Source organism: Cheilinus undulatus, linkage group 21 (assembly GCF_018320785.1).
Source record: "Cheilinus undulatus linkage group 21, ASM1832078v1, whole genome shotgun sequence".
Classification (NCBI taxonomy): Eukaryota; Metazoa; Chordata; class Actinopteri; order Labriformes; family Labridae; genus Cheilinus; species Cheilinus undulatus.
Window position 1 is genome coordinate 32107719 of NC_054885.1, and position 27991 is coordinate 32135709.

At 40.4% G+C, this 27991-nt stretch overlaps 1 protein-coding gene across 3 annotated transcripts in view; it reads left to right on the forward strand.

Annotated features, from left to right (window-relative positions):
• crebbpb (CREB binding protein b) overlaps nt 1–27991 on the forward strand; it is a 55453-nt gene that overhangs the window by 14743 nt on the left and 12719 nt on the right. The window contains exons 2-22 of one of the 3 annotated variants that reach the window (XM_041778064.1): nt 2764–3374; nt 7596–7763; nt 12041–12293; nt 14809–14922; nt 15897–16142; nt 16269–16368; nt 16544–16681; nt 17373–17490; nt 17861–18035; nt 18138–18200; nt 18598–18719; nt 19189–19377; nt 20359–20748; nt 20939–21112; nt 22393–22573; nt 22778–22896; nt 22989–23228; nt 23391–23479; nt 27470–27580; nt 27730–27786; nt 27893–27970. In XM_041778064.1, coding sequence (XP_041633998.1) covers nt 2764–3374; nt 7596–7763; nt 12041–12293; nt 14809–14922; nt 15897–16142; nt 16269–16368; nt 16544–16681; nt 17373–17490; nt 17861–18035; nt 18138–18200; nt 18598–18719; nt 19189–19377; nt 20359–20748; nt 20939–21112; nt 22393–22573; nt 22778–22896; nt 22989–23228; nt 23391–23479; nt 27470–27580; nt 27730–27786; nt 27893–27970 — 3736 coding nt within the window. The remainder of the gene's footprint in view (nt 1–2763; nt 3375–7595; nt 7764–12040; nt 12294–14808; nt 14923–15896; nt 16143–16268; nt 16369–16543; nt 16682–17372; nt 17491–17860; nt 18036–18137; nt 18201–18597; nt 18720–19188; nt 19378–20358; nt 20749–20938; nt 21113–22392; nt 22574–22777; nt 22897–22988; nt 23229–23390; nt 23480–27469; nt 27581–27729; nt 27787–27892; nt 27971–27991) is intronic. The other 2 variants (XM_041778066.1, XM_041778065.1) reach the window with 2 other exon arrangements.

The window sequence follows — 27991 nt, forward strand, 5'->3', positions numbered from 1 at the left end:
AATAACGTAAAAAGTAGTATTAGTTAACGTGTGGCTCTGGAGCTACATGTGGCTCTTTTATGTCTTAATTAAGAAAGAAAACCTTAAAAAAGGGAAACCTTTTCACCTTTTTTCCACTTTTCACCCATTTAAGCTATCTTTTGCAAATGAAAACCACATTTTTGACCACTTTTATCCCATTTATCCCTTTTAGGGTTGTCTTTTGCCATTTAATACCACTTATTCCCTGCTTTTTTGCCCATAGTGACATTTTTTTCAACTTTTTTACCCATTTTTGCCCCTTTTCGCCCTTTTTCTCTGCATTTTCACCCATTTAGGCTACTTATTGTCATTAAATACTTTTTTTCCTTGTTATTTTCCCATTTTAGCCAATCTTGGCTGCTTTTTTGCCCATTTTAGTCACTTTTCACACATTTTTTCCCCACGGTTTTACCACTTTTGTACCATTTTATGCCAGCAACTCATTTTTTGTCACTTCTCACCCATTTTAGCGACTTTCTGACCCTTTTTCCACTGTTTCTCCCAATTTTTGCCCCTTTTCACCCAATCTTGTTTCTTTTTGACAATTTTTGCCACTTTCCACCTCTTACATTGTGGTTCTTACAAAGGTATTTTTCAACAAATTTGAGTAGTTGAGTAACACTGGTATAAAGCATACAAAAAGACTGCCAAACCCAGACTTGCCCATCTTACTGCCAAATAATGAAGTGTGATTTATCACTGCACGGAACATTTTTCCGCTGCTCCACAGTCCAGTGTTGATGCGCTTTACACCACTCCATCCGACACTTGCCATTGGACTTGGTGATGTTAGGCTTGCATGCAGCTGCTCGGCCATGGAAACCCATGCCATGAAGCTCCCACTGCAAAGTTTTTGTGCTTTCATTAATGCCAGTGGGAGTTCAGAGCTCTTAAGCCATGGAATCAGCATAGCATTGGCACCTTAGCTGTCGTTGCCCCTCTCTGCGATTGTACATGGTATTATGCTGGCATCCATCACAGTACCACACTTGAAGTACACTGAGCTCTTCAGGATTACCCATTTGGTATCACAAACGTTTGCGAATGGAGACTATGTGGCTAGGTGCTCGATTTTATACAACTGTGGCAAATGTCTGGTTGAAACACCTGAATTCCATCGTTAACAGGTGCAGCCAAGTACCATTGTCTATATAGTGCGTACACACATTTTTTTCAACAGATAGACATTGCTGCCTTTCCAGTAATAAGAAGCGGTGAAATTTACTTTTTATTGATAAATTACTTTTTAAAATCCAAGTACAACAGACTGTACTATAAAAAAAGGCTTCAATTTCAATTTAGGATTTGTTAGCCCCCGATCAAGGACGTCAGATTTTACAAATGCAAAATAGAAATCTTTCTAGAAATAAGAAGTTTGCTCTAATCAACAGAAACCTTTTTTTGTGCAAGCTTTGAAAATGTTGGACATATCACTCACAATGTCTATATGTATTTGTGTCTCTGTGACCTGCCTGCACATGCAGTGCATGTTTGAGCCACCTTAAACACTAAAAAGAGAGCATCTGTTAGGGCACCATATATCTTCAGTTATGAGACTAGACACAATGCTCTTTCAGAGAGTTTCTTTCACTAACTTTACAGCTACAGATTTCACCAGGCTTTAGTATTACTGGGTTGAGGTTTTCTTTAACTATGAGCAACCACTCGCTGATCCATGCATGATAAACACACAAGATGAGATAAAATGGAGAAAAATCTAAGCAAAAGGCCCAAAATACCATAAAATATCCACACTTTATAACCCCGTCAGTGTGAAAGTCTGCAGAAAACTTATAAATGTAGGCTAAAGCATTTTAAAAGACTTGTCTTTCTAGTTGTACAGCAGACCTACAAGCACAACTCAGATGCTGAGTTCAGGGGTTTAGCAGCAGTTCTTTTATTTTACACCATGATGCCCATTGATCTGTGCAGATTAACCCTCCACAGTGATGTGAATGGATTACCATTCAACTCAGATCCACGTTATCAAATACAGGTTTACTACCTCTTATTTTGATGCAGTGTTTCAGTACAGAGTATTACCTTTTCTCTGAAGTTAATGGATTTTAAGAAATTTCCAGATACAGTAGGATGCACAAGCACTAGGGGTTTGTGAAAAAGGCACTGAACATTCAGGGGTGGCTTCAGCTAAAGACTGAGAGAAGTTTATGGTTGGATAATCAATAGACATTTACTCCTTGCTAGCTGAGCAGCAGAATAGTGGTTAAAAAAACCTTTTTTTACAATTTATATGCTGGTTTTGTGATCTCTAATCAAAATTGAGTATTTTCTTTAAATTCCAAAGTGACATTCCTGTGTCTCAGGTTGCTCTGTACACACTGATCAGTGATAGCTCACTATTGTTCAACGTTTATCAACTCCAACATCATGCACTCAGTTTTTGGCACCATGGTTTTCTGTACACAAACAAGCACTGCTGGTTAGTGTTTTGGCATAGCATTGCAGAGTGTCGTGGACACACCAGTGCACAAGTATGAAGTCCTGCTGACAGCACAGGCCACTACACATAGAGTGTAGGAGTGTAGTCTTGACCCACAAGTTTAAACCAGGCTAAAAGTCCACTTTTTCCTCTGGTCATCATACTTGCCCCATTTGAGATTATCACCTGAAACAAATGCCATATTATCTTTTTAGAGGTCTTTAGCTTGTTCTGTTCTGTTAAAGGTTGTGGGTCAGTGATGCTTGTGTAATTCGTGCTTTTATTTTCTCTCCTTTCCTTAGATCTTGTGTCCCTGTTTGACCTGGAAAATGATCTTCCAGATGAGCTCATTCCCAATGGAGACTTGGGAATGGGAATGTCCTCCAATGGCGGTCCAGGTGGAGGGGGTCCTGGTCTCAACTCGATCATCCCTGATGCAGCTGCCAAACACAAACAGCTGTCTGAGCTTCTGCGACCAGGAAGTTCCTCCATCTTGGGAGGCGGTCTAAACTCTGCTAACCCCCAACAGGGAGGCATGGTAGGAAGCCAACTTGGTGCTGTGCTTGGTAAAAGCCCAATGGGGTCAGGTGCCACCAATCACCAGTCTCCCCAGGCCCAGAAAGGAAGTGCAGCAGCTGGACAAGGCAATGGAAGTATGGGCTTCAACCAGGCCATGCTGAACAGTGGGCAGGGGCATGGGGTCATGGGCCAGACAGGACAAGTCATGAATGGGGCTCTTGGACCTGCAGGCCGGGGTAGACCTGGGCCTGGCATGCAGTATCAAGGCCAAGGCATGCAGGGGGCTGGACCTGGTGTTGGTGGCAGTGTGCTGGCAGAGACACTCACACAAGGAGGGCCACAGTTGGGTGCACACAACGTGTTGAATGCTCAACAAGCTGGAAACATGAATAAGGTAAGAGTTAAAATAAAGCTGAAGTAATCACAGGTTACTAGTTACTTTCTGTTCTTCAGATAACTAGTTGTCTCTTCTACTTAAAATAGTTTTATTAATATGATATGATCAATATGATAAACTGTCCCCAAAGGTTAAAATTTACTGATGTAGACAATAAACTAAAGTATTTCTGTCATTGTCTGTCATGCTTATTTTTAAAATCCTTGAATGATTTATTTTAATTGTTAATACAATTTTACATACAGCCTGAGAAAATTATTTCATTATCAATTTTTATTTGTTTTAAATTTCAATAAAATGTATTGAAGTGCAGATTTGTAGCTAACTAAATTGAATTTATTAAATCCTCTGTTATTGTGCTGGAATTCTTCATGTTCCTGATGTTTCAGTTTACTGCTGTGTTTAGTAACCTACAATGTTTAATGTTTACTCCACCAGTGGGGTGAAACAAGGATAACTTGCACTGTCTGACGCCCTGCAAAGGGCCGATTAGTCTTCCATTGACTACATGATGCTTCACTGCTATTTATTTATACTAAATGCTGAACTGCCACCACAACTCTGCTGATTGTGAGTAAAGTGTTTAGATATAATTCCCAACCAACTCAAAGTTTCATTTTGTAACTTTTATTTTAACCTAATATCCCTCAGTTATTGTATGTTTACTTTGGTGTGAAGGGCTGCCTTGTGTTTTTCACCTTCAATGTTTTTCCATATGGTTTTGCAGACATTGGCTCTGTTGTCTTTAATTACTCCTGCCATTGGTGCAGTGTCATTGCCTTCACTTTCACTTTTTTCTTCAGAGGACATGAAAAGTCCCTGCTTTGTCCAGAGTTTCCACTTGTCTCGGTCACCAGCCAAAATGTCCAGTAGTCCTGAAGGATTTTGGCATTTTTGAACAACTACCGAACATTTGCTTTAGATGGCCATATGTGACCAATCACCTGCAATAAAACATATATAAAAAAAAAAACACTGATACAGCTTCATGTCAGCTTCACTGGACTAGAGACACTTATTTTTTTTCCAGTCCCAATCAAAAATCCAGACATTAGAAACTGAGCCTGACAGCAAGGTTATTATCGTTAACTAAAACTATCTAAAAAATTAAATTTGAAAGTCATTTTAGTTAACTGAAACTATATAGAAACTGAGCTAAACCAAAAATGAAAACTAACGAAAATGTTAAGTATGCTTACAAAACTAAATAAAATAAAATAAGAGACAAAATATCCTTAGTTTTAGTCTTTGACATAACCATACTGACTGGAACATACACCCAAGTCTGGGGAATATAACATTGCCTGAATTGATTGGTTAAGTCTTCACACAGTGATGGTTTTATGTCTGGAGTTGTATTCAAACATCATCTTTGAATAAATAAAATGATAAGGGAAGAGAACCTGTTTGAATATGTTTTTAAAAACGTATGATGTTCAGCCCTGACATGTATCCGAATAAACTAAAATGACCACTAAAACCAATAAAATTAAACTAAAACAAAGCATTTTTGCAAAACAAAAACTAAACTAACAAACCAGCAGTAAAAACTAATTAAAATTAACTGAAATTGAACACAGAGAGTACAAAAATAAATCAAATAAAGCTAATTAAAAATTCAAAACTATTCTAACCTTGCCTGACAGTGAACCAGATTTTTTTTCCCTGTTATTACAGCCTGCTTGACACATATTACACATGATCAGACCTTTACAATGACTGCAGAAAGACATTCTTTTCATTGTCTTTGTGTGATTTGTTTAAACAAACATAATGAAAATTCTGATCTGTTCTTGAAACACATGGTTGATTGCACAATTTACGCCAATGTTAAACGCAAAGGCAACAACAGCACTTAGCTTCATATTAGCACTGTTAGCACTGAGTTAGCCTATTTGGACATTAGTTGCATTAGCAACTTACAACAGCCTGTACTACATTATCTAGTCACCACCAAACCTCTAGATTACAAATGAAAATTGAGTCTTACAATCAGTTGTCCATTATTAGTTCTCATATACTGATGAACTCAACTGTAACCTCCACTAAAACGGTAAAATCCCACCATTGTGGTTTATTTGGAGTATTCCTGAAGAAAGGCAGAGCATCCACTGTGGATAGTTCAGTACAGTCCTCCTCTCATCCATGGCTTCTCCACAGTGCTGCTGATTAGCAGACGCACCCAGCCATGGGGAAGTGGGGCAGCTCAGCCAAGTCCGGTCCTTGTCTCGACTGTATGACAGTTCCCTTTGTTTTGGCATCTTTATTGCCTGCCACAATGCCTATCCCAAAATCCTTTTTTTTTAGTAGCTTTAAAGTCCCCCAGGCTTTGTTACTAGATTATCTAACGCCATCCACGCTGAACACATGAATATTCACGCGCCCAAATTAGCCATGTGCTATGTTACATAGACAAACAATCCAAGCACTGGTGTGAAAAATAGCTTTAAAAAATTTACTTTGAGTTTGTATGAAAGGATTCTTACAATTTATTTTATAGGTAACACAATATATAATGTAATTATTCACTATTTACTTATTTGGTAATTGACATATTTTGCAGCCAGACATTTTGGCTGTTAATGACCAGGTGATCTGTGCTTCCAGGCTCCGCCTCTTGTATGTTAAATTAGGTCCACACAAATATCAGGAAACCCAATTTGTAGCAACATATCAATATACAAGGTCCAGGATATAGTATTGATCTCAGTCAGGTCCAAATATCCCTCATTTGAGCAGATATTATTGTCTATTTTTCTCTCGTTTTCACAAGTTCTCATAGAGCAAACAGTCGTGTTTTGCAGCCCAGCTGAGCAGTTGTGTAGTGTGATGAAAGTGGCGTCAATGCAAACCCCCATTGTGTGTGTATCTCCAACTTTTTGGGATGGATAGGTAAGCTTGGCACCCCTATGGAAGGGTGCCAAAACATGGAATGGAATAGGTCTTTTTTATTGGATCCTTTTCAAATTTTGATATATGGTAAAAAACATGTACCATGCCGGACCGAACTGAACCAGATCACTAAGTGGGAACGACTCATAAAATTGTTGATCCTTTTTTTGCCATAAAGCAATACAGCATCATTGGATTGCTCTAACCCAATAGTAAAGTGTTTTCAAAAGCATATTTGTCTTAACATAATGTAAATGCGATTCTTCCACAAAGATTAACATCATTGCATGATTCTTTTTGATTTTGATGCCTTTTCAATCCGTGTTTTTCTTCTTTGATTTTTAAGTCTTCATTTGCAGTTATTTGCTCAAATGCTTTCTTTTTCTTCTGTCTCCCCTTTCTCTCTGATAAATGCCCCATCTCTGTTGGCCTTTGCCCTTTAATAATTAAGCTGTAAATCATGTTTGGAGAAGCAGGTCTATGGGTTGCTGTCAGGCTGAGAAAGAGGGGCAAGGAGGAAGGAACAGAGGACTACATGGCAAGATGAGGGGAAGATCTAGAGCCTCTCTGTGCAGCAGTACTTTCTTACAGCCTGGCTCTCTTCTCTGCTTTAAGTGCAGTTCAAGTGAGAGAACCTGTGTGAAAGAGGAGGATGAGGTTGGGCTCATTTGTGAATGGGAGGGAGGCAGCAGGCAGGCATCTGTGTGGTTCTTTGCAGCGGAGGGGGAGGGGCAGGCAGCAGCACAGTGCTTCGCTCAGCTGTTGGGCAAGCTGGTCTCTCTCTTTGCCTCTCTCTCTTTCCTCTCTCACTCTTACTCTCTGTTGGGCTGGGCTTGGTGTGTCTGCCTGAGCACCACTAGCAGTAGGGAACCTCCGTGCAGCAAAGCATACTGGGTGTTAGACGCTGTAGTAAACGGCAACTAAAAGGAGATGACAAATACATGCTGAGGGCCATAAAAAGGGCCATCAAAAACTCTTATCTTTCTTTTTGTCTTTGTGTGGATTAGACAACTCGTTGCGTTTAGTCACATTTTAAGCAAACCTAGCTTTATTGTTAAGTATTTTTTATATCTTGCTGCTTTCCACTGAACTCCCTTAACCTTGAGAAAAGAATTTGGATATAGTTGTGTGACATGTTTGATCTTTAGTGATGTGTTCTCAAGCCTACACTGATTTCCAGCTTCACATGTGCATGAATTGTCAAAGATGTTCTTTGCATATCCATTCATTTACAAAAGACTCTGGTTAAAGATCACTGTACCATGCTGGTATGCATTTTAACATACATATTTTCTCTCCCCCCTGTGTTCTGTTTGCCTGCTATAGATGGGGATGTCAGGAGCTCCATTTGGCCAGCAGTACGGTCAGGCTGGGGTTCAGCAAATAGGGGCAGCTGGGGTCAATGCTCAACAACTCCAGAACAAGACAGCCCTTTCCAACAACCTGCCCCAATTCTCTGCTGACCTAAAGGGAGCTGGAGGTGTGCCAAATATGGTGAGTGTCACTCAGAATTTTTAAAAACATGGGTATATCATTCCTTATTTGTGGTACATTTTATTTGTCCATATGCAGTGGTTGAGTCATGCATACCAGCCTTACCTTCAGGCCTTTACAGGAGTTGTCATAAAGAAACATTATAATGCATTTTTAAAGGCCTTAGCTTATTTTTTAACAATCAACACAACAAAATGAAAGAAACGCCTCATATAAACACAAAGCAGACTACCAGCAGCTCTTGGAAAATGATGGGTGTGTAATTTGGCTTTTATTGTGGAGTGTCCTACAGTAATAAGGAATTCTGCTCAGACTTAAGCCCAACACTTAGTTGTTTTCAACTAAGGGGGCACAAGGCCCTGTCTGCTTTGAGGTTGCCAAAATCAGATTCACTCGTTCTAACTAAAATCATGATAAAACACTTAAGAATAGCTCATGCAAAGATCTCTTGATAAGAAAACCTTTGTCTAAAGCTACAATGAAAACTTTTAGATTTGATTTTAATTTTTTACATCCATGTTTCCCCTTCTGTTTGTGTGGGTCCTGGGTGTCCTCAGCTCCTCTGCGATACAAGTTAAGGGGGGATCATAGGAAAAAAGTACTGTCTGACTAATGTCACAGTGGGGTTTTTTTTAGCTAATCTTGCGTCAAAATCAGACATGTTTGCTCCAGCCATGTTGTACAAAACTACATATTGAGTATAGATGAGGTACTTATATACAGCCTAAAGCTATAGAAACTCCACATTGCTGAAATAATGCTGAAACAGGTTTATAAATGTGTTCAAATTATTTATGTCAACAGATGCCACATGCAGTAATAAAGGTACTAAAATATACAGTCCTCCTTTTTCCTAATTTTTGTGCTGATCACATCTCTGATACCAGACACAAGGAGAATTGTAATTTGTCTCTTGTTATAGGATGTTGTAGGAAAAATGTGAACCTGATGATGGAACAACAAAATAAAAAAATACTGTAATTTGTGTTGATTTTGCTTGTTTTAATAAGATACTGTACCTGCCTAAAAATCGCTACAGCCACAACATACAGTACATAATATGCCTTCATGGCATATTATTTAGAACAGTAGATGAAAATTGCATTCAAGGCAATATATTGTCAAAGCTACCCTCTGATATTGTTGTGTATTTACTCTACTCTACTACTGAGGACCGAGTTAGATTTTTGTCAAGGAGCAAAGTAAACAGAGCTCAGTAAAATGAAAATTTACTCAAGGAACAGGAAATGTTTTAAACAAGTCATGAAATGTTACCCCCTTGATTTCTAATAATGCTTTTTGTAGATAGTCTGGATAATCTGTTGCTTGCTATTCTGAGTGGGCTCATTCTTATTTCAGGAATATTTTTTTTTTACACGACATCCCTGTCTTGACTCCTTTTGTTTTCATTTTAATTTCTTTCTTTTGTTTTCCTGTATACCAAGTCTTTGCTGTTAATCAATTGATTTTTTTAATTGGTGCCTAGGAAGCATTTATAATACCTATTGTCCAGCTTAAAATGGGCTGCTTCTGTTAAAAATTTGCCCCATTACCAACAAAGAATTGCAAGCAGCCACTTTAGAGCTTTAAAAATGCTGGGATACAGGGATGCAGACCAGGCTGGCAGTGCCAATTTTAACCGCTTTTCTCCTTCTTTAGGTCATAATCCTGAATTTAGGTGGTATGTCATATAGGTGGTTTTGAGCTAATTAACCTTGTGGCGTGCTTGTGTGATTGAAAAGATTCGTCAAACAAAGACGTCAAGGGATCAAGTATTTAGCAGTGCAAGCTCCCCTTAGATCATACAAGAAAAAGCTGCATAGCTGCACAGAAACTGCACGTTGTGGACTTTGCTGATTAGGGAAAGACCAGTTAAACCTTGCTGACAAAACCAGACTACATTAACAACTTGAGATTTTTCAGTCTCTGAATCAGTACCCCATAATAACAAAGTGAAAACAGAATTTTAGATTTTTTTGCAAATTCACCATAAAGAGAGAAAAAAATGAAATGTCACATTGACAGACATATTCAGACCCCTTACTCGATACTGAGTTGAAGCACCTATGGCAGCAAATGTAAGGCTTGAGTCGTTTTGAAAATGATGCAACTAGCTTTACATACTTGGTGACTCTTCTGCCATTTTTCTTTGCAAATCTTCTCAATCTCAGTCTGATTGGATGGGGACATTGGTGGGGCAGCCATTTTCAGGTCTTGCCAGGGATCTTCGATAGGGTTAAAGCCAGAGCTCTGGCTGGACCACTCTAGGACATTCAGAGTTGTCCATATTAGAGCCCGAATGATTGATTGGCGGGCCGATTAATCGGGCCAATTATAGCATATCACAGATTAATCAACATCGGTCAATGTTTAGCCGATATATTAACTTTTTGCTGCGCGGGGATTCTGTCACTCTGTGTATATTCCTGCTGAACTCAGCCTGAGTCCCTTGCACCTTCCCCTCAGACACAAGCGAGTACAGCCATCAGTGCAGCAGCAGCTCTCCCCCACTCAGTGTTCCCAACTTAGCGACTTTGTTGCTATATTTAGCAAGTTTTCATACCCCTCTAGCGACTCCTTTCAAAAAAGCAAACAGCAACAAATTTAACGACTTTTTCTGGTGTTATTGGAGAGTTTTGGAGACTCTGACATGAAAGCACATATCGTTGTTGCTCTTCTCAAGCCCGTTTCAGACTTGGGAGCATGATGCATGCGTCTCAACTGCGACACGCCTAGATTTTCAGTTTGATTGCATGTTAACAAGTCAGGTCTTTCAGACTGCCTGCATGTGCGCCGCTTCTCGCGGGGCTGATAGGTGCGGCTCAGGCATGGAGAGTTGAGAGATTTGCAATCTTGCCTATTTTTTCCCCGCACCACATGTGGATGTGGACCATATTAGACAGGAAAATGATCCTTATGAAGAAGGACAGGATTTTGAGAGCAGGGAGATGTGGCTGACACGCAGAAAACCCACGCCGTGTGAAAGCCGCATTGGCAGGAACCGGAACTGACATGCGCGGCACATGCCAGCAGCAAAACATGCTCCCAGTCTGAAATGGGCATCAGTGAGCAGCGGGTGCTGCCGTGTGCCCCTCCCTGTCCCTAAGCACTCGCACGCCCATTTCAGACTGGAAGCGTGTTTTGCTGCTTGCATGTGCCTCGTGTGTCAACTCTGGTTTCTGCCAGTGCGGCTTTCACACAAAGCACGAGTTTTTCTGCCTGTCAGCTGCATCTCCCTGCTCTCAAAGCCCTGTCCTTCTTCATAAGTTTTACCTCAATAAACACCCCTAAAAGCGACTTGATTCAGTGTACAGTGGAAGTTTGTAGGGAACTATTCAAAATTAAAGCATTCTGTACAAGTGAACGGAGTTTCTCTATAGAAATGCTAAACCGGGCTTTTAATTTGAAAAGCACAATCCAGAAAAGCATTCACATGGTGTTTATCTTTCCTGTGACATATTCTACCAGTGTGGAGACAGAAAGTTTCGCTATATATATAAACCACCAGGTTTTGGCATCGGCCCCAAAAATCCCATATCGGTCGGGCTCTAGTCCATATGCACTCCTGTGTTGTCTTGGCTGTGTGCTTATAGGTCATTGTTATGCAACCTCCAGCCCAGTCTGAAATCACTTCTTTCAGTCTGGCTTTCATGTGTTTTGCACTGAGGAGTGACTTCGATCCGCTCTGCAGTGATGGTTGTTCTTCTAGAACTGTGTCCCATCTTCACACTGGATCTCTGGAGATCAACATAATAAAATTGACAAAAGTGAAGGGGTCTAAATATTTTCTGAAAGCACTGTATTTCTTACAACTCCTTAAGTATGTTGCACTGACCACAACATTCAAGTAGCATTTAAGAAACTGTTTAGTCATTACATTTTTGTTCCTTTTTGATTTTGTGGCTATTAACAAATATTAAGGGTCCAAAACCATTTTCCATTTTGTTCTTATTAACCAAGTGAAATCTAATGAATTACCCTGCAAACATACTCTGAAAGTCTGCAATGCATCTTTGGGTTTGTTGTGCCCTGTGGACTGAATAAACACTGGAAAGCCCTCAGCACTCACACGCTTTCTAGCAAACGTTACCCAGAGCCCCACAAGTCACAAGAGCAGCAATGTGGATGCTACTTTAACTCTCATTTTAAATGTTCAGAGTTAAAGTTGCATCCACAAGAGCAGCAATGTGGAAGCAACTTTAACTCTGAACATTTAAAATGAGAGAAGCCAGGATTTGTGACCTGTCTCTAACTGTTTGTTCAAACTCTTTTTACAGTCCCAGATGCAGCAGCAGGTACCCTCAGTTGGCATGGTCCCCGGTGCTGGGGGCGTGTCAGCGGGCCCAACCGCTGACCCCGAGAAGCGTAAACTCATTCAGCAGCAGCTGGTCCTGTTGCTCCACGCACATAAGTGCCAGAGGCGGGAGCAGGCCAACGGGGAGGTGAGGGCCTGCACTCTGCCCCACTGCCGCACCATGAAGAACGTCCTCAATCACATGACCCACTGCCAGGCTGGCAAGTCCTGCCAAGGTGAGTGAACGTTAGGAGAACTTGATTAAAAAGCAAGCTTACTCCTGATTCCTGTGTCCAACACTCACTCTTAAGCCCTGTTCAGACCAACAATTTTCAATGCAGTAAGACCATTTTAGAAAGTCACACAATAACCATTGCAGCAGTCTGACCTGAGCTGTCTAAGCTTAATTCAGGCTGGCTGATGTTGTTTCCTGCAATTGAGTTTTTGTATTCTGCAAGCAGATAATGTGGATTTTTTATAAAATTAAACCAAAATGCATTAAATGTCAACCTTAGACTGTTGGCTTGATGGAAAAAAAACACTCAGACTGTAGGTAAATTATGCACGCTGGTTTTTCTGCTCCCCCACTGTTCAAAAAGTTCTTGAAAATCACTCCTATACTTCAGAGTAGCTTGTGTTAGTTACAAATAATAATCCAGTGTTAAAATCTGCATTGAAATGAAAAGAATAGACATTAATCAGCTAATTTATATGGTTTATGAATTAAAATGCAGAGTAGGAGCTTTTGATTGAAAATGTGTCTTGTACATCTGGTTTTCCTTGGTAATTTTGGCATTTTTCTGTCCTATGAAATTTAAATCTATTGATTATTTGACATTAAAGGCATATGATATAGAAAAGGATCAGAGTATCAAAAATTCTGTCAACCTTATTAAAAAAATACCTTTCTTAATGCACATTTAATAAGGTTTTTATTTTTGCTTTTAATGTTTTTACAATCACAACGTGCAAAGTTCCCTTACTGCCTATTTGAAATGCAGTAGGTTTTTTTTTATGAAAAATTTAATGAAATGATGAATGTGTAATTTTTTAGCTTTTCAGCAAACTATGTAATTACTGATAGCGGTGATGTTTTAGGTCATCATTACTGTGATTTGAAATGTTGATATTGATACATCTCCACTAGGGATGGGGAACAAAACCCGGGTCCGTAAAGACCTGGTTCTGTATTTTTCAAATCCCTGAAAATCAGTAACATCTTAGCTTCTCTATACTGCTATCGAGTCTCAGGTTCTGCAGAATTGAAGTTGATTATTGAACTTAACAAGCTGAAAGACGGTTATCTATGATGCGTCCAGGTAACTTCAGTTAATTAGAAGACTGTGTCCTATATGTCATGATGTGTCAAAATACCACATCAAAAGAAAGGAAAATTCTGTTTTTGATGAGAAACTTCAACAAATCCAGTTGTGAATAAGAGGAATGTTTTTTTTATTTCAGAGATATAGAATGGATGTAACAAACTGAATCATAACTTTGTAGCTCAAGCACAACTCAGTTTAGACCACTTCTGTTGTAAACATTTGTCATCATTTTGTTTTTCCACCATACAAGAGGAAAGCATCAACAGTAGTATCGATAAGGGTATTAATATCAATAAAAATCAACAATTTCCATCGTGAATCTCTTCTCAACACCAAACTTTTGATATTAGATAAAGTGTCATTAGTAAATCCTTCAATATTTTCAACAGCATGGTAAAAAATACAGAAGTTTCAGAATACAGAGTATCCAGTACAGGAGTAATGTTTTGATATAACCAGCAAAAATGCAGGCAAACTAGTTGTTTAAATTTTACAAATGCATTTGCATCATTTTGGTACTAATATCTTGTAAATGTAGTATTTGTGTAGGTAAAACGGCATTCTTGCTCTCTTCTGTTTGCAGGATGGTTTGATAAAAAAAACAGGACTGAAGATGTTAATTTCTGCTAATTAGTTTTTTTAGATGTGTTCATTTTTGATGTTGTAATACATTAAAATAATATAGATTGTATTGCTCTTAAAGACAATATTGAAAATAACAAAGTAACTTAGTTACCATCTAACCTATAAGGAACCATAACTAAAGCCTGTACTGTGGGTAAAGTGCCATCAGCTTTACATACCACGACATGGTTGAAATGGTGCTTGTGGCCTATTGTCAATTTCTTTGACCCATACGCAAAAATGCCTCATGATTTAGTATGATTTAACATTAATTATAAATTGATGAAAATCTTTACTACAATAGATACTTTTACTAGGAGCAGTGATATGCTAGTGTGATCAGTAATGTGGTTTTGTTTTTACAAGGTGTAGCCTGGCTCCAGTGTTTATTGCTTTAGCCGCTCTTGCCAAAAATGCCCCTGTGTCATGACTGAATTCTGTTTTAAAATGGACGTTATGCCTATTATGATCCTTCCTCTCGTCATACCTGGCGCCAAGCAGCTTCCCTCCAACAGCTGTTAGTAGTAAGGTCACCTGAGGCTGATGAACTTTGATCTGTGATATTCATTCTGTTTATATGCTTAAAGTAAATGCCAGGATGCCTTTATTGTTTTACAACATGCATAATTGCTCTTTACATGGCTATTTGCACGTTGAACTGTAGCAGTTGAGGCTTTTGTTTTTACTACAACCATAATTTTTCCCCCCCTTTTTCAAAATAAAATCTGTGCATTTAAATCTCACATTGTTTTTTGAGTACTCCTTGATGAATCCTCACTTTTCTATTTTGGTTTTTCCTTAGTGGCTCACTGTGCATCGTCCAGACAGATCATCTCCCACTGGAAGAACTGTACACGGCACGACTGTCCGGTCTGCCTTCCTTTAAAGAATGCTAGTGACAAGAGAAACCAGCAACGTGAGTAACTATGGATCTCTTCAGGCAGTCCTTTAAAATGCTTATGGATAAAGACAGACCTTTAATAAAAATGTAATGGGTATTTAATTATCTGTATGCTTTTGATAGCTTTAGGGGAAATATTTCATACCTTGTAAAGTGTTGAACAAGGCAGCTGCCACTCAGCAGCAGCCTTGATTCAGTGCGTGTTATATGAAGTGGTGCCACCTGCAGGTTGTGTCTCCCAGCCACAGCTCTGTGCTGGCTCGCTGACTGCAAGTGCTCCCACAGTGAGAGGATTCCTCCAGAAAGGCTGGGCCTGTAATGTGACACCCAGGGGAGGAGCTCCATGTCTCTGCTATTAGTGGGGGCAGGGTCTAGGGACTGAACGCTCCCTGATTGGTTAAAGGGCATGTGACGGATTTAAATCCCCCACAGAGGCAGCATGCTCTCTGTCAGCAATCAACACAGCAGGGAGTAGTGCAGGGATTTTAGATAAAGGCTCCCTCAAGAAGATGTTCTTTTTTTTGCATAGAGTCTGGAATTTTTCGTTACACATGAACACACAGTTCTACCATTAGCTGATCTTTTGTGATCTTTGTGTTTAAAAAACTAGTGAAACCTTGAAACTTTAAAATAGAAATGGTCTGCCAGTAGTCATGTTGACCTTTTTGTGATGTTAATCATCATATGCATGCAACATGTCCCCCAAATCTCTACCAGTATGGCTAAAAGGCTATGTCAGCCTATAAGCCATATTATTAGATAAAAATAGTAAAGATAAACAGCTTCTTTGCAGATGATGTGATGCTGAATAATGCATCAGTAGCTATTAGGAGTGCAAACCTCACTTGGTGACACAGATCATGCAGTGTTTACTCTTAGGCCACCTGGACTTGTACTCTGGGTTTTACTGTACTTCTTGATTATCAACAGGTACCAGTTAAAGGCTTGATATGCCAAACTGATTATGTCTTTTCTCCTTCTCTGTCTAGCCATGCTGAGTTCCCCTGGGGCTGGCATACCAAATGCCATCAGTACAGTGGGCCCAGGCCAGCCCAGTGCCACAGCCATCAACAGTGCTGCCACCAACATTGACCCCAGCTCCATGCAGAGGGCTTATGCTGCCCTTGGCCTACCGTATGGGAACCAGTCCCCTGCTCAGGTCCAAGGGCAGGGTCCTGTGCAGCAAAACCCCCAGGGCCCCCAGCACCAGCAGCTACGAAATATGAACCCACTAGGTAAGGACTTGATGAAACTTCACTGTGACTTAAGGGGATGTTTTATAAGTGTTAAAAAATGCCCCCAATCTTTTGCAAAGCTATTTTCTTAGAAGCCCTTGAAAATGATAATGTGGGTTTTAACAGGCACTAATCAGATGAACCAGATGGCAGGAGGCATGGGTGTCCCCTCTTCAGACCAGTCTGGCATGCACTCTGACTCCTCTCTACCATCCACACTTAACAAGTGAGCATTCTCCTCCTTAAAATGCTGTGAAATGTATTCCTTTGCTGCTAAGGAGCCTGCTATTTAAAGCTTTGCTCAAGCAGAGAATATTTGGACATGTTTTCAGTGTAAATGAAGGAATTACAAATAGTTATTTTGAAGTTGATTATAGTTTCTTTATCTCTGTATGATACAGTCAGCTGATGCCTGATGGGTCTGTAGCAGGAGGCATGGGAAACCTGCCTGCTGCCACCCCACTCTCTGCCACGGGAGTTAGAAAGGCCTGGCATGAACATGTCACTCAGGACCTGCGCACCCACTTGGTGCACAAACTGTGAGTACAACATTGTAAATAATGAGTGCCATAGGTTATTTGCAGAAACGTCAAGCTGCAATGGTAAAGTCAGTTTAGGGAGCAAGAAGTGAATTCTTCGTAGAGAAATGCTGTTGAAGAGACAGCAGCGAAAATTAAGCATTTCAGACAGAGGTTAAAATCAAGGTTTTTCAAGATGCCAGTGTGAGAAACATGAGGAGTTTTTTGAGCTGCAAACCATGTGAAGCTACTATGTGGGTATCGGAGAGATGGTGTAAAGCCTTGGGAAAAAAAAGGCCTCTGTCTAAAGCCTGCACATGCAGTATCACACAACGCTAGTGTATAGTCTGTTTCCATAAAGTGATCTGGTTTAAATCTGTAAAATTTTGCCAGGTTTTACTCATTAAACTCTCATCTTGCCCACGTTTCTTTAGTTGATGTATGTTCAGCCACTCTATTTGTGACGGGAAATCGTCTCTTTTAAGAGATCCAGATCAATTTTCTTGCCTATGATAATATTAGTAATATTCTGATGATAATTGCAGCATAGAGGTCCGTTTATAACAGTCAAGTACCTTTCTCTATTCCCATTCATTTATAATGGCTCTCCCCACTACCTAACATGGTGTCATGTGAATGCAAACAACCTTTACACTTGTTTTTCTATAGTATAAAATTATTAGCAAATTATTTTGCTGTGGTCTTTCCTCAGTGTACAAGCCATATTCCCAACCCCAGACCCTGCAGCACTGAAAGACAGGCGAATGGAGAACCTGGTGGCATATGCGCGCAAGGTAGAGGGTGACATGTACGAATCAGCCAACAGCAGGGTGAGTTATATGTAAATCTTCTGTCTTAATTATAACATAATAACATAGTGTGAACTCAGAGTGACAATCTTAAATCTTGGTCTTTGGTTATGATAAAAACCAGAAACCAAGATATAAATGTCCTTTTTTTGTTTATGTAAATCTTTTTTTTTTGTAAGAATTGTTTGTTTTGTTTGTTTTTAGTAAGCTTAACCGTACATTTTCAGAAAAAATACTCAAGTGATTGAATAAAAAGGAATAAAGAAATGAAGAAACAAAAATAACCTCCTAAAAGAAAAAAGAAAGCCCCCTGTTCCTTATGTGTACAATGATAGATAAGCATGTTTTTTAAAATCTTGTCTTTCATTGTGTCTTGTTATTCTCTTTATAGGATGAGTATTACCACTTCCTGGCAGAGAAAATCTATAAAATCCAGAAAGAACTGGAAGAAAAGAGGCGCTCACGGCTCCAGAAACAACCTGGCATGGTGGGCACTGCTGGGCCTCAGCAACCTGGTATGGCTCAGCCCAACGCCATGGGCCCAGGACAGGCCGTCCGACCTCCAAGTTAGTCATCATACTCTTATTCAATACTGGCAAAAAAGTCAATGAGAAAAGGATGATAAAGGTTTTTAATAATGGCTTTTTTATTCTTATTCTGCTATTCAGATGGACCTGTGCCTATGCCCAACATGCCAAATCAGATGATGAACCGTATGCAGGTTCCCCAAGGTATTTTCTAACAATTATAATAATAATAAATATGATGGTGATGGTAATAATTAAAGTTTTATTTTATTTATGAAAGTTTTTCTCAAACAAGAGCCAAAGTATTAAGGTCTTCTCCTTTTTAGCAGTGTTTTTCAAGAGAATATCACTTGATATTTGCTCCTTTTGCTAACTTTATTTTTTATTTTGCTTTATAATTGAAATCATAAGCATAAATGATCTTAGGTTATATATAAGATGGGAGTTTTAGTTTCCTGTGCACACCTCTACCACTTGAATTCAGAGCTGTAAAGCTGGTTCAAGGCCTCAGCAAGCCCACAAGGACATGGAATATTAAATTACGACTCCCAGGTATTTTAAACAGGTTAATAATTGTGTTTGTGTTTATGTCTTCCCACAGGAATCAATCAGTTTAACCCAATGGCAATGCAGAATACGCAGATGTCTCAGGCACCCATGGGAGCACGTGCTCCCTCCCCTATGAACCATCCACAGCAGATGAACATGAGCTCCGTCCCAACGGTAAGATCTTTCTCCTGTGTCTCTGTAGATTGTGTCTTCTCTCTCTTTGAACAGCCATGCAGTTATTTCACTGTTTTTGGTCACAGACTATTCATTTCTTGCTAGTTGTCACTGTTTCTCGTGGACAGTTCTGAAGTTATCACACCTACCTTGCAGCGCCTCTTAGCCTTTGGCTGTTTAACTCTTTAGTCCTTTACCATTTGGCATTAGAGCATAACATATAAAGTGTGGCCTGTGGTTTAGACCAGAGTGATCTATCTATGAGTAATCTGTAATGAAACAGATTCAAGGTTTTGGTGTATATTAGTGTTTTTAATTTACAATGCAGCCTCTTCAGCAAGCTGTTATGTTGAATGTGTTATGCATTCGTTTGCTTCTTTTAATTTGCTTTATTTTACTTGTCAGACATTAAACACTAGAGAACTGCAGCTAAAATGATTTTTTTTTTCATTGATCTTTTCCTTTACAGATGGGTATGTCACCTTCAAGGATGCCTCAGGCTCAAGGAATGATGGGTAGTCATGCTAACAACATGGTTACTCAGCCAGCCAACCAGGGACAGTTCTTGCCACAGGGCCAGTTTGCTACAGCTACAGGTGGAGCAATGAATGTGAATGTAGGCATGGGCCAGCCCATAACACAAGCTGCTGCCACACAGGTGAGAATACATGTCCCAGACCAATATGTACTAAGATTTTGTATGATCCTAGCGCTGACTGCATCCTTGTGTCTGAATGAATGTATGTCACTCTGTTTGATATAGTTGGTTCATACTTCATATTAGGGCTGGACAATATTTATTGCATTTAAGCAGTATTGATATAAGCTTCAAAAAAAGGTTAGAAACTACTGGTTTAGACAGTGCTGTTAAAAACAGCTGAAAATAATAAAGTTTTTCCACTTTTTCATAACCATTCATTAGTATAATGGAGATTTTAGCATTTCAAAGTACATGACATTTCTGAATAAAAAACGGATCATCCTCAATAATTTTCACGCAATTTTTGATCATTAAGATTGAAAGATTGCTCAATATTCAATCAGTTAATCCTTATTTGTACATCGCCAGTTCATTTAAAAGCTATCTCAAAACATTTTACAAAGAGGACAGGTTTAGACTGCACAAGGTTCAATGATTCATAAAGATTGACTCAACATTAGTCCACCATCAGCGTAGCACTAAGCAATATTCAACAGATATAGGGAAATTTCCCTTTCCTAGGCAAAAACCTCAAGCAGAGCCAGATACTTTTGCTGCATCTTTGTTGGAGTTGTAATGGGATAGCAGGAAAACAGAGAGAGGGAAGTGAAGAAATTGAGAGTTGAAGGAACAGAGAAGGGGAAATGCAGAAAAAGGGAAGAGGAAGATGCAGAAAGACAGAAAAGGGAGGGACTGAAAGCAAGAAAACAGGTGGCAAAAATCATTAATGAAAGAAATGTATGGCTGTCCTTGCCATAAATCCATCCTACATTTTCTTGGATATGGCTATAATGTCAGAAGTGATGGTAATAGATGTGTAGAATCAGCAGGAACAACCATGTTTTTTGGAAGACTGGCGTGATTTTGGTCATTATCCCTTCACTATCTCCAGCCCTACTTGGTATTGGTATGCTAACGGTGCATTCCTCTTTTTTCCAGCAGCAGCAGAACTCTAACCTCCCACTGAATGCACTGGGATCCCTTAACTCCCAGTTGCCTTGTGGCCCTTCAGCCCAGCCCTCCCTGGGCCCCACCCCTCCACCCAATGCCTCTGCCAGCTTGCAGCCTCAGCAGCAGCAGCAGCAGCAGCTGCAGCAGCACCATGCTTCAGCACAGGCCCAGGTGCCACCACAGCCCTCCACCCCTGCCTCTACAGGGGGGCCCTCATCCACCCCAACCCACATACCCAATAGCCTCCCTGGCCCTCCCTCGGCTATGGGCACAACCCCTGATCCCTCCCAGCCACTCACACCTGTGCAACCCCAACCAGACCCCTCAAGCCAGGCGCAGCAGCCCACCTCAGTGCAGGCGCAGCATCCCAGCACACCGGTGAGATACTAGTTCCTTTGAAATACCCTGTTGCGCTCATCTCACTAACAGCTTTGCCAGCTCCTTTAAAAGAATATAATCCAAATAACCAAGCATGAGGAATGCTAAACTCAGTCCTTGTTGTGCCTAAATTTTTTTTTATAATTTATCAGCACTGTAATCCGAATGTGTCTCCTTCCTCTCTTTTCAGTTGTCTCAGGCTGCAGCAAGTATAGATAACAGAGTGCCAACCCCAGGCTCTGTGGCTGAGCTGAGCACCCAGCAGGCCCTGCCAGATACGAGCAGCACTGATGCCAAACCTGAAGTAAAAGATGAAGAAGAGGACAGCAGTTCTGGAAAGAGAGAAACGGATTTAAAAATGGAGGTATGTCAATGATAGCCTTGCCTGTTTGGATGGAGTGGATCCTCCTTGATCAGTTGAATGAACATAAGCTGCACCTTGGTCACTGACACTTGCCGTACATGCATTTTAACTGGGTGCTTTTTGGGATTTTAGTTGCTTTTCTTTGTGATGGACACAATTTTTAACTCGCTGCTACATTTTTGTCCTTTACCTTAAGGAGGGAAGACTATCTTAGAGCTCGTGCCTTTTATGAGATTTTATTTCAATAGTTTTACATTAAGATTGCTGTTACATTTTTATAGTTGTAACAACTCCACTGTAAAAGAATTGGATACACTTCTAGATACTGCAATAGAAGTGGAATTAGAGTAACCTGTTACTAAGAGAGCTTTCACACTGGGGCTCTGTCCCAGATCGACGCACACTTGAGCCCAAAGTCAAGTTCGTTTTGGTCAGAGTGAATGCAAATGAACTACACTTGGGTACCAGGCCGGGGCCTGCTAGGTTTGGTGGTCTCAGGCGCACTATAATATTAGGACTCTGGCACAGTTCAAATGATATGTGAATGCAGGCGTGCCCCGCTACAGAACAGAGTTACGACTTTATCCTAAAAGTTTGCCCACATTTTTCTCGCAATATATCTGCCTTGCAAATCGTTAGAATCAAATCAACAAATAATCTGTTAGGACTCACCTTACAGACGACAAGTTGGACTCAGCGAGATGAGTTGCAAAGGCAATAAACTCCTCCGGTCACCTCAAAAAGTGTTGTACCCACATAACGCAAACCCATTACATCCTCTAAAAGTACGTAGATGTGCAAAGACAAAGAGGGACATTGCTGGTGTCTGTATCCATAGAGGCAGAATGAACTCTTTTGCCAGCTTAAAACATAAATAATCTTTGCGCAGGTCATAACCCAAGTGCCATGGTAGCATCTTTTTCTTTCTACTTCTTGGTGGGTTTGCAAACCAGATATGTGCATACGCCACCTGCTGTATTAGACTGAAAACATGGTGGGCTGGGGCACGGGTCAATGTTGCTAGTGTGAAAGCAAGCCAGCAAGAAAGAGGGGAGGGGGAGCAATTGCACCGCAGTGTTGTGCCTGGTTTGAAAGCAACCTGAGTAACTGATAACTCTGAATGCTGACCTTAACCAGCCAGTTATGATTACATGTCATGGTCCAATCATAAGTTGTTCAGGACTTCTCAGTCTGCTATGGCTCCTTCTGAATGAATTAAATAATTTTTTCCTTACTCAGCATTGTAGAACAGCTGGTTAATCATGGTTGTGTTCATACAGCAGGATGATGAAACCAAACCCCCTCTGGTGAAGAAGGAGGAGCCAGATGCAGCAGAGCCAAAGCAGGAACCAATGGAAACTGAGGAGAAGAAGCCGGAGATGAAGACAGAACCCAAAGAAGAGGAGGAGGGTGGAGCAAATGGCACATCAGCCTCTTCTGCCTCTCAAAACCGAAAAAAAAGTAAGATAGCATCTCATGTGCATATACTAACTGTGCATCAAAACATGATGGTGTAATTTTATGATATGAGAATTATATGAATTACAACTCAAAAATATACCATAGGACTGTTTGTACACTGTACTTTGTATTTGAAACATGTATTTGTGGACACATGTTGACATCTTTTGAGTGTTTATATTAACATGATTATTTTTTGTAAAGTTTTCAAGCCAGAGGAGCTGAGACAAGCACTAATGCCGACACTCGAGGCTCTCTACAGACAAGGCCCAGAGTCTCTGCCCTTCAGACAACCTGTAGACCCAATGCTACTGGGCATCCCTGTGAGTATCTACTTTTGTACCTGTTAAACACCTTATGTTAGGTATTAAAAGAGCCCCTGATAACTGTAAAACCACATTTGTTCACTTTACAGGACTACTTTGACATTGTGAAGAATCCCATTGACTTATCGACCATCAAGCGTAAGCTCGATACAGGGCAGTACCAGGAGCCGTGGCAGTATGTGGACGATGTGTGGCTCATGTTCAACAATGCTTGGCTTTACAACCGTAAAACATCTCGTGTCTACAAGTACTGCACCAAACTTGCAGAAGTGTTTGAAGCAGAAATTGACCCTGTTATGCAGAGTCTGGGCTACTGCTGTGGTCGGAAGGTGAGACTTTACAGGATGTGAATTTGACTCAAATACTTCTCTGTTTGTTACATTTATTTCTTCAGTTTACATTTATCTTTACCTTTATGTTGCTTTTCACTCAAGTGCAACCTGTCTATTACAATTGCATAAATAGTGACGATTTCTCTGATGTTTTCACAGTACGAGTTTTCACCCCAGACGCTGTGTTGTTATGGAAAACAGTTATGTACCATCTCTAGGGACAGCACCTACTACAGCTACCAGAACAGGTAACATTTATGGTGAAAAAGCTCAGTCAATGCATTGATTCAAAGGCCATGCATTCCATCTCCATCTGCGGTAATTGCAGTATAATCAACTCATTTTCAATATTTACTAGCTCTATTTCCAAAATAATCTGCTCAGTTTTAGGTCCAGTGGTTTTCTGTATACAAACAAGCAGAGAATGTGGCAGGACCTGAAATGGTGATATAATAATCATAGAAATCACACTACTGACTAGCATTTAAGTGGAGTACTGCAGAACTGCACTGATCCATAATCACATAAGTATTTAGTGCACATGTGGGCTGTTTCCACTTAGTGGTCCAGTTCAGCTTTGTATTGCACGGTATGCACTTTTTTGCATTTCCATAATCAAAATTTGATAAGGGTCCCAAATATTTGGCATGTACTGACCTACTTTTTTGGCATCCCTCCATAGGGATGCCAGCCTGATCTATCCATCCCAAAAGGGGTGTCAATGACTAAGGTTTTTCATAGTCGAATCTGATTCGTCAGATTTTGCCTTTAGTTGACTAATAGTCGAGCAGCGTTTCTGCTAGACTTCTTTGTCCCCAGACTGGCAGTGCTCAAGAATTCCGGCCATTTAGAACAACTACCGGACATTTGCTTTAACATTATTTTGTTGCATTAACAGCAGCAAAATGCATTAATCTCTCTCTGATTTTTGTGTAAGTGGTTTAAAGTATCAAAATGAAAGCTGCGCATGTTTCCTTGCACAGATACACAATATACGCCCACGTTAAACTCATGAACAACAGTTAGCTTCACATCAGCACCATTAGCCTGTTAGCACTTTGGCCGCAGCTTACAACAGCCAAATACCATCCTCCACCGACAACAGCGAAGCATCCAGACACATAACAAAGGTGCTCTCTTAACTGGACACTGCGTTAAAGCTCTACATTTCAAATGAAAATTAAGTCTTACCGTCACTTGCTAATATCAGTCCTCATGACGATATCACTGTAACCTCTGCTGAAACTGGAAAGCCAACCATCCTGGTTTATTTGGACTAGTCCCGAAAAGACAAAAGCACCACAGCGAGTTCAGTCCAGTCCCCCTCTCATTAACGGCTTATCCAAGACTACTTCTGCTAATTAGCTGGCATATGCCTCTCTCTGCTGCGGCATCTATGTTTCAGCAGCTCATCCATAGTTCCCTTCGTTTCAGCCTCTTCATTACTCGCAACAATGGCACAAAATCTCTCCATACCGCTGATGATATTAAGCCTTTGGTTAACCAGGAAAACCTCACTTAGATTAAAATTCTGCTTTACGAGAAAGCTCTGGTCAAACTTTCCCACATCCCCTGCATAGTCCCAAGGGACTATGAGCTTGCACAGAGAGATAGACTTGCTTTGACGTCATTGTGCATACATAATTAGCCATGTACTTGCCGTCTGAGGTGATAAACAACCCCAGCACCGCAGGACAGTGGGTGGACTCTGACTCGACTATGAGGCTCATTGTCGAATCAGACTCCTCCGAAGCGAATCGCCGACTATTCCAGGTCACCCCTAATATAAAGTATAGCATACTTCTTTATGAGGAGTGGGTGAAAACATGAGAAAAACAGATTAATATCCCTTTAACTTGGGGATATTTGGACTCAACAGAGATTCATACCATTTCTTGGGCAGTGGACATTAAAGGTCACATATTTTTACCCTTTTAAGACAAGTTTATATTGGTCTCAGAGGTCCCCAAAACATGCCTGTGAGGTTTGTTGCTGAAAGCCCACTCCAGTATTGGATTTTTGCACATCTAAAAACCCTATTGTTTCAGCCCTGCTCAGAACGAGCTGTTTCTGTGTCTGTGGGTTTAAATGTAAATGAGCAGTCTGACTAGGCCCCTCTCAAGAAAGGGATGTGGCTAACTGGATCTGGATCTCCTGATCCTCCTCTCGGCTGGCAGCTGAGAGGAGGATCAGGAGAAGAGGGCGGAAACTTCCAAGCAGTGCGGGCCAACCAAGCATGGGGTGGTGCTAACTCCCTACATGACATCATGAGGGGAAAATCTGACAACGGCTTGTTTCAGCACACATTTTCTGAGGGGGAGGGGCTCTGACTCTTGGGGGGATTGTGGACAGGCCAGGGGCACATATTTTTGTTCGAAAAGCCGTAAAAAGTGTATTTTGCATAATATGTGACCTTTAATGTGTGGCCACACATTGGGTGTCCTGACATTATGTCAACCTTATTTTAAATACACAAAGCAGAGCCTGAAGGCACACATCAGCCTGGTTCTTCAGTGATGGATGTGAAACTGAATGAATGTCAGTTTTGTTAATATGAAGCTTTAGATCAGTTGTTTCTGTGTTTCAGAGATTCATTTACTTCAACTCAAGGTAATCTGTGAAAAGATCGATCTTTGTTGTTGAACCTGTGTGGTAAAATTTGGGGTGTATTTTAAAACAAGATCAATGTGTCCCGGCTTTCTCACTTTATCTAGATTGATTTTAATCACCTGTTACATCTTCTATACACAGTACAGCTCTTAACTTTTATGTTATGTCATATTATCTGTTATAGCATCTGATATGTTCGCATTATGAAGCATTTTCAGAAATAACTTCAGTACTTAAACAAATAGAAATCATGCTAATAACAAAGCCTTTTTTATTTAGTTTGTGGTAAATACCAGTGGAGCATTTTTTGTTCTTTCCCCTATAAAGCCTCGTTTATAAGACATGACAGGACTATGTTACAGCCATAAAACATAAGCCATTGTCATTAGATGCCTGTCATCTTATATATTATTTTAATGTATGGTTGATTTGTTGAAATTTAAGGTCTTAATTATCCTTAAAAGTAACGGGATGGAGTATAGAGTTGAGTTTAGATTCTATTTATCACTAATGAAATGCTTGTGGTGTCTACTTTAAAAGCCTAGCTTTATCTTGTGCCTTTATTAATGTACTGTTACAGCTCCAAACATTTCCATTAATGTTCCTTATCAGCTGAGGATCTGTACCACGACCACAATGAATGTAGTTATTAAAAAGACAACACTTTCCAGCACAGCTAACTCCCCACTGATTTCTGTCACCAATTCATACCCTGTACAGTCCACCCACCAAGTGAGGATATGGGTGTCTGTGGTAATGCAAAGTATTTTGGGTGTTATCATACCGACTAGTACCAGACCATACTCAAGCAAACTGGATCACCTGGTGGAAACGCAGCCATGACGGGGTTGGCTAGTGTGGTGTTAATTCAACTAATAAAAATAAGCCATGCTTAACCCTTGAGGATAAAGCATGACAAAACAACACTTCATATCCTACAGTGCCGGTCAACAAGCCTGTAAGGGAATTTTCCCCGTTATCTCATCTTTAAAAAGCCTCAGAGACACCACTCAAAGTTCTGTGTGGTGTCTGAACAGAATGTGTATGATTGAGTCTTCTGTTGTCCTCAAATGTCTGTCATGACCAAGAACCAGCACCAAAGCTCCCCCTGCTGTTCAGATATTGCCACTACACTGTAATATCATTCCAATGCAACACCACTCATATATTGCATTAAATACACCTTGCAGGTGCGCCGAGGTATGAGATGTTTTACACCAGTTATCAAAAGTTGACCTATGATTAGAGGCAGCAACTTTTTCCTACAATATTTCCTTTTCATTTGCATTTCACTCACTGTCTCTTCATTGGCATGCAGTAATATAGAATAGTTTAGACATACAGTAGTGTAAGATTCATCTAATGTTGACATTTTAATTTAACCATCATAAACTTATGATTTTAACATTTTTTTTCCTCTATCTCTGTTCCAGTTTGAATGAGACTGGCTGGATCATGACCATTTCAACTGTGACTAACCTGTGCCTCTGCCTGTGTGTTTGTGTGTGTGTATGTGTACATGTCCTTTTGTCTGTCCACTGCCCATGTCCTTGTTGCCTCCATTTACTCTGCATTCTGCTGCCTGTACGCCGGTTTGCCTGTGCTGCTACTGTCTGTGCTGGCTGCAGTTCACCCAAATATGGCCTTGTTGCCGACAGGTATCACTTCTGTGAAAAGTGCTTCAATGAGATCCAGGGTGACAGCGTGACCCTGGGGGACGACCCTGCACAGCCACAGACGTAAGTTACACGATCCTGGTGACTGAGCCCCGCCAGATGATCCTCTTTAGAGATTTTTAGGATGCCCTCTTTGTCGTCTTTGGAAAGAGTTTTTTTAATCCCAGGAGCAAACATGAACTCTGTCATCTTTAATCTTTCTTTTTGTACAGTATGATATCAAAAGAGCAGTTTGAAAAGAAGAAAAATGACATGTTGGACCCTGAACCGTGAGTACTACGTAGACACTAAATTCAGTTTGACTCTCATTTATGTGATCCAGTAAACTTAGTTAATTTTTCCAAGCACAAAAAACCCAAATGCTTGCTTTTGCAGGTTTGTTGAATGTAAAGACTGCGGACGAAAGATGCATCAGATCTGTGTGCTGCACTATGACGTCATCTGGCCATCAGGGTAAGATTTGCCATTGCCATC